Below are 13,680 nucleotides of genomic sequence, written 5' to 3' on the forward strand. Positions count from 1 at the left end.
AGAGCACTGCTCCAGTAGAGCACTCGACTGTGTGATGTGATGCGCTGAGAGGGAATATCTTTCTCTTCTTCCGTCATTTTCATTCTATTATGCATCTAATACAGCCGAAAAAAGTAAATCGACTTTTACTTTCTTGCTGCTCTCGTAAGGTGGGTCCGTGGACTTCATGCAACCTGGAGGAATTAGGGAGATGAAAAAGAAGTTGTAAAATATTGAAACGGTTTAACAAGGGCGTAATAGTTCCTTATTCCCCGACCAGACAGATTTCCAAGCACCAATGAAAAATGCAAAGAAAGACCATACTATTATATCAAAGCTCAGGTATTAGGCAGCAATAGCTTTACGCATAATTTTAATTCAAGACTCCGGGAATCGTGAAGATCAAATGCAGCCGATTGACGGTCTTCGAGATATTTGCCTGTTCGCAAGAGATTGAACTTGTTAGCATTCTCGATGCCAGTGCAATTCCTCAAGAAGAGAGGGAGGAATGAGCAGAATAAGGTTCAAGGGGACGAGCCAGGAAAGGCTCCCCTCAAACTTGACAAATGGAAACCACCCACCAGATAACCTGACCGTCTCGAGGTACCGACTCGCGATTTCATCCCCTCCTTCGACGACGGCGATGACGCCATCTTCCTGCCGCAGACGCGTTTTCGGTGGCAGCCCGCGCATCTTGAGCAGCATGTGTAAAATGTCTGCGAATCGTTCGCCTTGACTGTAGTAGTACGGTGGTTTGCGGTCAAGCGGCCACTGCGTAATGTCAGTGTGAATGTTCACTTTCGCAAATATGATAGAGTAAAAAAAATAATTGAAGAGGAATAAGCTGTGGCCTGGCCTGAACATATGTACCTTTGCTTGATCCTGAGTCTGGACGTCGTCTCCCCAGGTGCGAAACAACCAACTCATTCGCTCAACACAATTCAAGAGGATGATTGCGGCGAGAAAAGTCTCAAACCAGCCGCTCTGCTGTCTTTGTAACAGTCGTCGTTCGAGATCGTTCATTGCCGTCTTACTAAGTTGGACAGCACGCTTTTCTGCACCTGAACGCAGTTGTGAGCAGAGCAAGGAGTAGGACTCGGCGTCTGTGTTCTCATCAATGGGAAAACTGCCATTGTTTGTTGTCGTTGTGCTGGCGGGTAGTGATGATGGGAATTCGGTGGGGCAGGTAGATGGGGGAAGGTTGGGATTGGCAAATGTCTTCCAGGATATTTCTCCGTCAACAATGACGTGCGTTGCTGTCCAGAGTTCGAGAACACGTGGTAAGAGGGTATCCTGATACAGAGCATTAGCGGAAAAGTTCTTCTCAGAGCGGAGGCTCCCTGAAGGTATAAGTTTTAGCCTACATTTTTTTGAGTGGCAAGTTCAGAGGCGAGGTTCAGAGTGGGTTTCATAAATGCCGAAGTTTCCCGCTCGTAAAAGTAGGGTGCCATTTTCTTCAGATATTGCTCGAGCTTCGGATGCAATTCATCTGCTTCCCAGTCTAGCAAAAGCTGTTGCGACTGAGGAGCATCGCCAGTGGCATCTGATTGCGGCAGTTCAGCAGGGCTTTCGAGCGCACTAAACGTCACGAAAAGAGAACTGTCGAGAAAGTGCGTAGCCTCAACCCGGCCGGGATAAGGCTGGTATTTGCGCTTGCCCTTGGCCGCATTTACTTCATGGTATGCAATAGTATAGTACAGACCTATGCAGGTTAGATAAGAAAAATTCTATCTCCTTTCATCGTTGTACACGTACTTGCAGAGTATAGCTCGAGCTCATCTGCTATGCGCGTCCGTATGCAAGGCTGCTTCCACAAACGAGCGCTCTCGACATTGATACACGTGCTGCAAGGGCTTTCGCCCGAACACTGCCAAGCATTAGTTACTGAGGCAAACCGGACACTCTCGTCACCAAAGTCATACCGGCTTCTTCAACATCCTACAGCGAATACATGCACCCCGCTTGCGAACTTCCTGAACCTCTTTCCGTCTACTCGCAGAGAATCTGCCTCGAACTTTGGGGCGTGGTGGTCGCGAAGATGCATGGAACTCCGATGTGTATTCCCTGTGAGGGGTATTTGGATTGATAGCAATCGGCCGTGGGAAAGTAGCCGCCCTGGTCGCCATGGCTTCCAGCAGAGCCGGATCTCGAGATCCATCAAGATAGAACGAATCGCCAGATCCAGGCTGCTGAACCATGGGCCACGTTGATGATGCACGCAGAGTCTGCGGATGAAAGAACTTGTCAGAGATGCCGGCATTTGACACGCCAAGACCAGGCTCCATGGTCATTGAAGCCGAGGGCATCATTGATTGCAATTCCTCGGTCGCTGACATTGCTAGCGACAGATTCGAAGGGTGAGGCTGACCCGCCAGTGCGGCAGTGGCCTCGGCACTTGCAGGCAGCGAAAGGCCAGGCAGGTGTGGTGATTGTTGTGACGGTGATGAAATAATGTTGCCAAAGAATTGAATAGGTGGAAGCGCACTATTAGAGCCGTTAGATCCCGGAGGAGGTGGATCTGTATTTTTATCAACATTAGTATCTATATCCGAAGCATGCATAACACTGCCTATACTGCCAAAGCTTACAATTATGTTCCTGTTGGCTTGCAGGCCCAGAAACTGATCCCTGTTGGCTCTGACTCCAGCGTTCTTCGGACGGAGATTTTTCGTTGTGGCTATCCTTGTCATTCCTGGCTTCCGAGTCTGATTCGCGCGATGGCGAATCTTTCTTCTCGGACAAATCAATCTGCCTCGAGACCTCGGCCAATGTTTCCAATGCGGTCCAATTCCGACTGGGCGCATACGGCAATTCAACAGATTTCCCTTTTTGTCCATTTTCCTTGGCCGCCTCTTTCGCACTCTCGGGTGCGTCGGCGAAATCGGGAAGTTCGTGCAGCTGCAACAAAGCGCGCTGGCGGTCTCGCAGAGCAATTGCAGGACATTTCTTGACGAGATGAGTTGTGAGGCTATCAATTCGTCCTTTCGGAAATTTCTCGCCGCACGCTTTGCACGTATGTTGGTATCGATTGCTGGCGTCTTCCAATTTCTGGCCGCGCTCGAAGAACTCGAGAATGAGTTGATTTGGTTTGCGGCCCATGACGCGACGTAGTCTGGGGAGATACAGGGATGGGTGAACGACAATGGCTCGAAACCGACCCCAAGGCGACCCAAACAAGCAATTGGCCTGGGTCCGATCGACAAAGGCACTCGTGAAAAGGACAGACGATCGCGGCCTGATAAAGGCCAGCCAAGAGACGTGGGGAGTTTAGTTGAGTCCTGTTGTTGACTATGGTGCCTGCAGGTGAGATGGGCGGTGAGGGGGTCTGGGGGGAGGAAATAGGGCGTTATGTGCGTTGTGTCGAGGTGCGCTGCGTAGTTTGGATTCCTCGCCTTTCTAGGGAACGCGGTGAGTGTCTCATTTTGTCGAAGTAAAGCACAAAATATGAGTACAATCAACAGCGACTGAATCCTTACCTATTCTACCCTTCCTTCTCGTAAATTCAGCGATAAATGGACACGCATCGATCATGCCAACAGCGAAGGACTGGGGCAGTTCCGATTGTGGTCGATCTGGAGGGATTCCTTTTGACGGGCATTTCCCTTTTGGAGAGACCAATCACAGGCGGTGGGGAGAGAGTTGCTGCTGACCGCTTCCTTTAGCGCCAAATTCTGCTGCCGAAATCAAATGCCATTGCTTAGTCATCGCTCCTCATCTCGGCGTCTGTTTATCTCCCGCATCATTACAAGCCGTCATATTCCTATCCTACAAGGTCACCATGATACCATCCATCACCCCAGGTTGTACAAGTCATTGTGGACCAAACGAGACATTTCAATGATATAAACAATCACCCTTTCCGCCAACCTCGCAAGTCTTCTGAGAAAATGACCGAGCCGGGTTATGCCGTAACTGGTAATAATGCAAATGCGTCTTGGAAAATACAAGAAAGTAGAGAGAGAAAGTGCATATATATATTCATAAGTAGGAAATCGAAGTCTTAGGTATGTGTTATGAGGATGATGGGGATGATGATGGCGATGACCTAGCCGCCATTGATTTCAACGTTTCCTGCGCTGTCGTCACCTTGAGCCCAATTCTGCAAAACATGTCAGTCTTCTCTCACATATTCAAAAGATACCATAAGATCAAAAAGAAAGGACGCACCGGGCATCAAGTCCGAAGCTCTCCCAATGAGCCACCTTTTCGAGCCAGAAACTGCACTCGTTCAATCGGTCCTTGTCAGCGGCTGTGCCATCTCGATCCTGCCAGTAAGTAACGGCCATCTCGTAATGAGCCGTGGGTAAAACCCAATCGTCACGGTTGTGGCCCTTGAACAGGGACCTGTCGTGGAAGAGAACATTGTCTTGCAACAATTTTCGGGCTTCGCCATTTTTGCCTTTGTATCGCAGGATGGCGGCTTCTAGTAGTGACGCAATACCCAGTTCATCCTGAGATTCGCGGCTGTAATTGGAATTCTCAGACGAAGTAAACCAAGCAAGGGCAGCTTCGGACTTTTCAAGGTGTGCCGCTGTCATCCGTTTATAGCCATTCCATAGATAATTCATCTCCTCAATGGGAGAAACGCCAATAGCATCAATAAATGATATTTTCCAGTCAAGCGAGCGCTGCTCCCACTTGCGAATCTTTCGAGCAACATACTCGTCGAAGGGTAGTTGCCGAGCCATGAACCTCTTTTTGCCTGTGTGTTTGGTTGCTGTTTTGAGGTATTTTTCGGCCTTGTGAGCATGAAGTGCCTATCTCGTTCTTAATATCAGTTGCACTTTGACATATACTCCCCCCATAAAAAAACATACCGCTTGTTTCTCGTCTATGGATTTGCACTGGCGGTAGAGTTCCACGTAGCAAGAACCGGCGATAAAGTAATATAATCCGTGGGACCAATTGTTAAGCGTGATGCACTGCAACTTTATCAGTTTTCCTTTCGGATCACCATGTTTTGTGAACCAATGACGGACCTTCAAGAATGACTCGGCACAGAGCTCATATCGATGCAAGTACATGGCATTCAAGCTCTTTTCAAACATTTCCAGTGCCTCCACTTGCTTCAGCATACTCTTTTTATCTTGGGACAGCAGATTGACTGCCTTTTCAAGGTGCTTGTTGGCGGCTTGCATCCTGGCTTCTTCGAGCAGCCACAGATGACTTTGCGGATATCTTCGACGCATCTCAGCGAGGAGATCCTCGCAGCGCTGCTTTGGATAGCCACCAACTCCTTCTGGAGTGGTATCGGGGATAATGTCGCAAAATGAGACGAGCCCATTATAATATCCCAAAATAACAATACCGGCCATGGCACCATGAATGTTGTTATATTTTGTGGCTTGCCATAGAAGCTTCACTCCCTTTTCTCTATCGCCTCTGAACCCAATGATAGAAAGGAGCTTTCCGAAAGCAGGGGGGATGATAGAAAGCAGAAGTAATAGCAGGCCAAAGCAAAGGTTTGACCCTGAGTGCACAAAAATGTCAATGGGATTAGAGAAGTCATCCGGATCCGCGCTACTTTCATCTTGCGCGACAATGGAGCTGGGCGATTGAAGCTGGGAGGCTGAAGACGTAGCGGGACCTTTGTTGGTCGACTGAGTATCTATTGTGATTTTCTCCATTTTCGCGGCCGTATCTTTGATTTCAAGATGCCCTTCATAGTCCTGCGGTGTCGCGCCGCCTTCTTTTGTCTCATCCGCATCAAAGAAATCATCCACATCATCGTCTTCTGGATGTGAATATGGAGGTGGAGAACCTAAGGAAGCATGGTCGGTCTGAGCAACACTTCCATTGAGTACAGTTTCATCTGTCTGCACTGACGATGCCATGGAAGCTTGTTCAGCCGAATGACCGCCTTTCTGAACGAGAGACTTAGGAATATTCTTTATTGACTTGGCGGATTTGATAGAGCCACCGGTCCGGTTGGAGTGTATAGAAGCCGAGGAAGCATTACCCAGGGTCGTAACAGTTTTCCCCTTTGCAAACCCACTTTCAACAGCAAGGATGCTTTCCAAGGTTATGTATGCTTTCCGCAATTTGTAGAAGCCCTTTATGCTCTCCGTCAAACTTTCATTCAAGACGCCGACCACCGCACTCATCAGCTGCGCTTCCGATTGGCATAATGCATACTCAGTGCCGGCAGGATAAATAGATGAATGGTATGATCCAGGGTCACGTTGTGCGTGGCGTTGTTCATGCCACGCCGCATTTTCGGCATCGGAAAGTCGCTCTTGGGCTGTAGAATATGATCTTAACAGGAGGTCCCGACCTTTCTTTTGAAGATAAATTCTTACCTTCTCGCATGACATCTTGTTCGAAGCCAAGTGTAGCCTTGAGGAATGTGACTACTCCTTTTCCGAGCTGAATTTATAAATGTCAGTGAAACTGTATTAGATCCAAAACAACAAAGAAAAAGAAAGGCTCAAGATGAGACCAGACCAAGTATTCATACTTTGTGAAATGCGGAGCTCTCTTCATTTAATCCGGCTTCCGCTTTATCGACATCGTCATTGATGATCCAGGTCACGGCTATATCACCAAGACCATTAGCATACTCCGGAGCATTTCATTTGCAGAAAATTATATTAGACGGAAAGCTTACCCCGCATAGCATGCTCCACTATAGCCAAATTAGTTCCATGGCACATCACAGTTAGACAAACGTCTCCAGAGTTTGCTTTACTCACAGTGCTCTGGCTCATCTAGAGCCGTAAGTGACTGGGTCGATGCATTGGGTTTTTGCTTGCCCCCAAGCCACGACCCCATGCGCATCATCTTGGAGTGAAACTGCACAATTCCAGCGTAATTAATTAATATTGTAGAATGTGCCCTCGCTTCGTCCAACTGACTGCAATGCCAAGATAATGCTGCACTGTCAGGCGGGGGTTAACCGGGTACACTTCCGCTGAGCAAGGGAGTAAGCTGGAGCTACCATGCTTTTCGCGGTCAACACGGTGTGGTTTTCGTTTAGCTGGCCCACAATAGGCCCTGGCGAGTGAAAAACATCGTTGTCATGAAGCTATTACAGAGCAGTGGGGATATAGAGAGAGAAAGAGAGCATCAAGTGTCCTGGAGACAGGCCGGCGCACTATATCGGCAGCCGGCAATATGTCATCCCGGCGTTTACGAAGTGAAAGACGCCGGAGAAGCTATTAGCTGCGGACACTTTCCGCTGTGTAACTACCGCGGCAATCTCCGCACCCAGCGACCTGTGAAGTCAATCACATCAAGTTCAAGACATTGAGTGCATAGAGCTGATACTAGGTCATCATTAGTTCCATCTAACCCGCCAAATACTGAGTATCTTTCGACAGTACATTCTTCCTATTCTGAATCACTTTTCCGCCAAAATGTCGGGATCAGCTGAAGGATCTGCCAACACGACCAAGGCCGTGACCGAGGAGCCTACTGCCAGCGGCCAGGCCAGCGCGCTGCCGCCCAAGCCCACTGCTTCGCTGGAGGAAGATGATGAATTCGAAGACTTTCCTGTGGATGGTAAGCCAGGCTCATGATCTACAGAGTTACCTTGCTCGATGGTGTTCAATATGAAGCTTTGCATGATAGCTTGACAATTGCTGATGGGCACGATGAACATGCAGATTGGACGAAAGAGGAGACCGAAGTACCTGATGGCGAGACGCATCTCTGGGAAGAAAGCTGGGATGATGATGACACGAGCGAGGACTTTTCTGCGCAATTAAAGTGAGTAACTTGCCCTCTATATCACCCATACCTATACTTCACAATCCATCTCTTTCTCAGGTTAGCAACAGCGCTATCCGGAGTCCAGTCATCCTGGCTTCTTTCATTATCCTCCGCGCTACTCAAAAAGAAACAAGAATCTTATTTCTAATCAAATTACCTCTTGCGTGGAAACAGGGAAGAGCTTAAGAAGGTTGAGGCGAACAAGCGCGGATAGATTCTTTATCATTTACCACCTCCATCTCCGCAAAATATTCTACGACCTTGAATTAACATCCTAATCACCCACCTATCCTTTTTTTGATCCCATTTTCACGGCGTTTGGCGGCATCTCATATGAGTAAGATGACTCTTCAAGATCAGATTAGCTCGAAATTCATACCTATGTACAAATTAAGATTGTATACCAAATATACAAAATTTTTGTAAGCTCTACTATGTAGATCATTTTCAGCCATTCTACTATTATATGCAAAGTGCTATATCCAAGACGTGATTTACTGACATCAATGAGTTCCCTTATATCTCTTTTTTGCTTGCCTCTGAATACATTGATAAATTATGTTCAGCAATAGGCGTTATAAAACTTCAACATAAAGGTGTAGAATTCCATTATACAGTGAATGGTGGCAGAGCCCCCATGGATTACGAGTCCTGAAGTCTTGGTGTATCAGGATAAAGTAGTCTCCTTTGATGCTGCAGCAATTCGGCACCTGCCACCCTGTCCAATATTATAACCCAAGGATTCATCTTTTAAAATTTTTGGATATATTTATTATCAACCTAAATGATATCGCTAACAAACGCGCCCAGCCCGCCTGTTGTATCGTAATACGGAAATAGAAAGAAGTAGGTATGGAGGATAGATGGATCGTAGCATGCATTCATCGTAAGAGGGTATCCCTGCGGGCCTGTGGCCTCCGAGGTTCCAGGACACATCTACACAAGGAGATTTTTGAAATGATTTTTTTAGGTGGGCGTGTCACGTCATGAGAAAAGAAAGAGATGTGACGTCGAGAAGTCGCTTATTTGCTCGAGAGAGCAACGACACCAGGGAGAGCCTTGCCCTCAAGAAGCTCAAGGGAACTGTGACGAGAATTAGCAAATATCCCTTTATGAAAAATTCAGAAACCGAAAGGGAACGTACGCTCCACCACCAGTGGAGACGTGAGAGAGCTTGCTCTCAACGCCGTACTTGGCGGCAACGGTAGCAGTGTCACCACCGCCAATGATCACAATCTTTCCGTTCTGGGCGGCAGCGACGGCAGCGTCCATGGTGGCGCGAGTACCCTTGGAGAAGGCCTCAAACTCGAAGACACCAGCGGGACCGTTCCAGAGGATGGTGGCAGACTCATCAATGGTCTTCTTAAAGAGCTCAGAGGACTTGGGTCCGCAGTCAAGACCCATCCAGCCGTCAGGGATACCCTGCTCGTCGGTGGCGTAGCCGGTCTTGGCATCAGCAGCGAACTTGTCGGCGGTGGTGAAGTCGACGGGGAGAACAATCTCGACACCCTTGGCCTTGGCCTTCTCGACGAGGTCCTTGGCAGTCTTGCTGCCGGCCTCGTCGAAGAGCGACTCACCAATGGGCATGCCCTGGAGAGTCTTCTTGAAGGTGAAAGCCATACCACCGCAAATGATGAGCTTGTCAACCTTGGAGATAAGGTTGTCAATGAGCTGGATCTTGTCGGAGACCTTGGCACCACCGAGGATGGCAAGGAAGGGTCGCTTGGGGTTCTCAAGAGCCTGGGCAAAGTAGTCGAGCTCCTTCTTCACGAGGAAGCCGGAGGCCTTCTGGGGAAGGTCGACACCGACCATGGAGCTGTGGGCACGGTGAGCAGTGCCGAAAGCGTCGTCTGTAAATTTGTTAATTCTATTGTCGACGAAATTGCAAAAAGGGTTCATGTGGGTATCGTACTGATGTAGACATCACCAAGAGCGGTGAGGCCCTTGCGGAACTCAGTAACGGCGGTGGGGTCAGCCTTGTGCTTCTTGCCCTCAGCATCCTTGGCGGAGCCTTCCTCCTCAATGTGGAATCGCAAGTTCTCAAGGAGAATGATCTGGCCACCAGTGGCCTTGTTGACGGTCTCCTCGACCTCCTTGCCCACGGAGTCATTGGTGAAGATGACACTGCGGCCGAGCAGCTTCTCGAGCTCGGGGACAACGGGCTTAAGAGAGTACTTCTCATTGCGCTTGCCGTCGGGACGGCCCAAGTGGGACATCAGAATGACGGCCTTGGCACCGTGCTCAACGGCATATTTGATGGTGGGGAGGGCACCAACGATACGCTGGTTGTTGGTGATTTGCTTCTCAGCGTTGAGAGGGACGTTGAAGTCAACCTATCAATGCAAGATATATTAGCGATTACGTCCAGAGACAGGTCCAATTGGCATTGGTCTCATTATTTAAAGCTGGAATTCGGATAATACTAGCAAGACAATCTAGTAAAAAAAATGTTAACACATACCCGGATCAGGACACGCTTGCCCTTGAGGTCAACGTCAGTGATGGCGAGCTTGTTGGAAAGAGACATGATGGCGATTGATTAAAAAGAAACTTTTGGTCTATACGTAAGAAAGATTGAAGTTGGAGTGATGATAATTGAAATGATGATGGCTAGGAGAAGGGGGAGAGAGACGAGGAGGGGCAGAAGTAGAGCTTTCTTATGTAGTGTACAAGTTACAATAGCGGGGCATGTTGGTGGGGTGATATAAAATGACGCCAACTTGTGTCTGGTCTGGTCTGGTGTCTGGCGTGGTTTCGGGAAAATCCAACGATAAGGCCACCAGGCCGCAGTATCGAATTTAGCTCCAGGGCCAAAGACAGATGATGAATTCAGAATCTACTGCTTTTTGCTCAACTAGCCACACAGGTGCCACCTTCTTCCATGCACCAGGAGCACATTGACCCCCGGCCGATTTACAAGAGGAAGGTTTCGTGGCTCTGGCACATTCAACCGCGTCTACCGGCTGTTATATCCACCAACCATACTGTCTGGCTGGAAAACTGCGTGATTATTTCTCACCCTCTTCCAACCGCGGAAACTTCCCAATTATTCCTTATCGTTTGATTATGACTATTATATTAATTCGCTCGATTGGGCTGAATAAATAAAAACAAATTTAATCGATGCTCTGATTGCATTTTCCATTTGCCCTTTAATGGAAATACAGCCATGTGAATTTACCATTTAAATGGCACTTGAGCTCGTGCATTTATTCAGTTGAGCTGTAGTGCTAATACAGGCACTGATAAAAACACAGTTAAACTACATACCACGTAAAGCGAGGCATGATGCCTGAGAAAACTGAATCCAATCTGACCACACGGCGGCCCACGGGGGGGCTCCACCCGGAAGGATTTCGGATGACTTCGATGGAGGACGATCGTCGGCCCAACCCAGCCAGACCACCAAATCTATCGATCCCCTTCGAATGTGAGAAAAATAATTCCTCTTTGTCACCGAAAAAGAGGGCCACAACACACCACTCAACACCTTGATGGACCGTGCGCCCCTGCTACACGGAGTGGTTGCTCATTATTCCCGCTCCTCTCGTACTAGAGTCTACCGGTACAGGACTGCAGTACTGTCGTATTCGTACCCGCAGTTCTAGGATCCTCCAATTTCTAAGAGCGCTTATCCTGACTCGCTACGATAACATCATAGGCGGCCTACTCATCCCAACTTTACTTCTTCTCACCCAACTTTGTCTCAACTAGGCAATCGCTGTGCTCTCCTACCCTCGTCATGATCATCGTCACCATAACGATCGTCCAAAAATGAAAAGCCTTTCCTTCCTGCTTTGCCACCATTGACTTCGAGAATTTTCAGTTTACACATGCCTTTGCGTTTTTTGGGATACAAAAGATAATATTTTGCTAAAAACCCGAGAAATCAATAGACAACCCCCCCGGTCAAATCGGGCTGCATACATTTGTAAAGACATCTACATTGTATTCCGCAAAGCCTCAAAGCTGCGGCTGATCATGTTCGACACGCGCTCCGCCTCAAATAATAATTTGACCCATAGCATCCCCCCGCCAAAATAACGGAACCCTGCAATTACTCCAGTCCCAAGCGCGAGAGAGATGAAAATCGAAAGAAGCAAGAGAACAAAGAAGAATGCTGTAATAATGGAGAATGGCAAAAGGAATAATAAACTGGAGTGTTCTTTGAAAAGGTAATTTCGGTATCAAGAAGTCAAGAGGCGGAGCGATACCGATAACGATCGTGAGTTGAACGCCGTGTGGCAGAGCGGACGCTGAGCCAGCCTAGTAAAGGATTGCGCTTTCTCCCCCTTCCCGCGACTGATCAGAGCAACAACGACTTCAATCAAATGATAATCCGATTTGAGGCCTTATTCGCGTGCTCGTTCGGCGGAGTTGGTGAGCGAGAGATAAGCGGTCCAGGCAATGCCAATAGTTGACACGAAGGGCTGAAGAGCATTGTCAGAAAGGCCAGTAAAAGGTCGCTGAGGTTTATCCGTCACTTACAAGCTGGAACTGAATAGGCATAACCCTGAAGTTGATGATTTGTACCGCAGGCCAAAGAACGTAATTGGCCTTTAGGGTGGGTACGTAGATATCCTGGAACTTGCGAATAATTTCCTTCTTGCCTCCGCCCTCAGCAATTGTCATGAATGTGAAGAAGCATGTTAGACCTTCCAGAAATATCAGCGAAACTAATGCTTCATATGGGGCGACCGGAAAATGAGCTGAACCCGCATACCAAATGGGGCGAAGATGAATTGGTCACAAGCTACACGCTTCAAGGCTTGACCAGTGCCACTCGTCTTGGTAATCGGAAAAGCACGGGCAAGCAACCCAAACCACTTGAGCTGGAGCGGTGCCATCAAAAAACCATAAGCCATGAATCGAGTGAGTCGTTCGAAGTCAAAAGGCGGGGGCAGTCTCTCGGAGGGAGGGACAATGTCGGTACTAGGTAGCCGGTTCTTCCTATCAAGCTCATGAATTTCAATCGCGAAGAAGTCATCTTTGCCCGGACCGCCCTTTCGCACAGCTCGTTCTCGTATTGCGGTGATGTTTTGAGCGACTGTATCCGCAATGCCGCCGAGGACCTAAAATATTTTCGAATGAGCTTGGGTCTAACAAAAATTGCTGAGGGTTTATTTTAGGTAAACTGACAGCATTCGTGATCATGGTCGTCAAGACTATTGATGCAATAACAAGTCAGCCCTATGGACCCACCGAGAAGACAACGGTCGGGGATGGACAAACGAGGTTTTTCTGCATAGGATGCATTGAATTTTTGAATAAGTCTCGATACTATCGCCATTTCGATCAAGAATACGATAGAATGTAAAAGAGGCTGTAGAGAATAAAAAGAGTTGTAAGAGACGTGTTAGCCAGAGGATTTCCAGAAGCTCAGAGAATGGGGAAGGCCCGTGATGACTCGCAATGGCGATACCGGGAAACGACCACAAAGGAACGGGAAATCCGAACGCACCACTCTGCCATAAATATATTTGCTATTTAATGTCCGAAGGACTCGTCGAGGAGCACTTTCAGCCATGCTGGAAAAAAAGGAAGAGATACGTTGAGGTTTGAGAGTTGTACAGCTCCTTGTGGGTGGATGAGGTCACCGGTCGCACTTGCGCCAAGGTGACGAGAGCGGGATACGGCGACCCAAGCAAAGTGAGCACGAGGAACAAGGAAAGTTGGTATATAAGCTTTCTGAGCTAGAAGAAAAAGTGATAACGATATTCTTTAAAAAGTATGAGGACCGCAAAATATGCACGACCGTTAGGCAAAAGAAGATGCTGAATATCAACTAAGTCTAGACGCACGTCAGGCGGGATGCGATGTGGAGAAAGAAAGAGAAATCCGTCAAGGCAACGGGGGCTTTGAAACAAGCAGGGTGAGGAGAATGCTGCCGAAGAGGGCCAAATGGATAGGTTTATTGCTCCCTCCAATTACCGCCGTATTCTCTACTTAAAGTCTAAGCTCATCTGTTACTGTGGCCAAGTTAAACTGCTG

General features: G+C 48.1%; 5 protein-coding genes across 5 annotated transcripts; 1 reads left to right on the forward strand and 4 right to left on the reverse strand.

Moving 5' to 3' along the window:
• Positions 1 to 317: 317 nt before the first annotated feature.
• On the reverse strand, positions 318 to 3,078 carry L228DRAFT_211087 (hypothetical protein; the record flags this gene model as incomplete). Its single annotated transcript, XM_018329883.1, has 7 exons — positions 318 to 418; positions 561 to 750; positions 850 to 1,272; positions 1,344 to 1,681; positions 1,735 to 1,846; positions 1,902 to 2,497; positions 2,568 to 3,078. The coding sequence occupies 7 exons, from the start codon at positions 3,076 to 3,078 to the stop codon at positions 318 to 320; spliced, it is 2,271 nt and encodes a 756-aa protein (XP_018187851.1).
• Positions 3,079 to 3,990: 912 nt separating this feature from the next.
• On the reverse strand, positions 3,991 to 6,759 carry L228DRAFT_268772 (hypothetical protein; the record flags this gene model as incomplete). Its single annotated transcript, XM_018335192.1, has 8 exons — positions 3,991 to 4,078; positions 4,147 to 4,736; positions 4,797 to 4,901; positions 4,959 to 6,220; positions 6,279 to 6,345; positions 6,437 to 6,513; positions 6,587 to 6,604; positions 6,672 to 6,759. The coding sequence occupies 8 exons, from the start codon at positions 6,757 to 6,759 to the stop codon at positions 3,991 to 3,993; spliced, it is 2,295 nt and encodes a 764-aa protein (XP_018187852.1).
• A 403-nt stretch (positions 6,760 to 7,162) lies between these two features.
• L228DRAFT_247957 (hypothetical protein) lies at positions 7,163 to 8,058 on the forward strand. Its single transcript, XM_018332759.1, has 3 exons — positions 7,163 to 7,479; positions 7,584 to 7,686; positions 7,863 to 8,058. The coding sequence occupies exons 1-3, from the start codon at positions 7,335 to 7,337 to the stop codon at positions 7,873 to 7,875; spliced, it is 261 nt and encodes an 86-aa protein (XP_018187853.1). The 5' UTR covers positions 7,163 to 7,334; the 3' UTR covers positions 7,876 to 8,058.
• A 653-nt stretch (positions 8,059 to 8,711) lies between these two features.
• Positions 8,712 to 10,216, reverse strand: L228DRAFT_239285 (phosphoglycerate kinase; the record flags this gene model as incomplete). The annotated part of the gene is made up of 4 exons (XM_018331126.1): positions 8,712 to 8,772; positions 8,834 to 9,539; positions 9,602 to 10,022; positions 10,151 to 10,216. 4 exons carry the CDS (start codon positions 10,214 to 10,216, stop codon positions 8,712 to 8,714), a joined length of 1,254 nt encoding a protein of 417 aa, XP_018187854.1.
• Positions 10,217 to 12,041: 1,825 nt separating this feature from the next.
• Positions 12,042 to 12,979, reverse strand: L228DRAFT_268775 (hypothetical protein; the record flags this gene model as incomplete). The annotated part of the gene is made up of 5 exons (XM_018335193.1): positions 12,042 to 12,119; positions 12,178 to 12,344; positions 12,413 to 12,761; positions 12,829 to 12,854; positions 12,922 to 12,979. 5 exons carry the CDS (start codon positions 12,977 to 12,979, stop codon positions 12,042 to 12,044), a joined length of 678 nt encoding a protein of 225 aa, XP_018187855.1.
• Between the last annotated feature and the right edge of the window lie 701 nt (positions 12,980 to 13,680).

Source organism: Xylona heveae (assembly GCF_001619985.1).
Source record: "Xylona heveae TC161 unplaced genomic scaffold L228scaffold_6, whole genome shotgun sequence".
NCBI lineage: Eukaryota > Fungi > Ascomycota > Xylonomycetes > Xylonales > Xylonaceae > Xylona > Xylona heveae.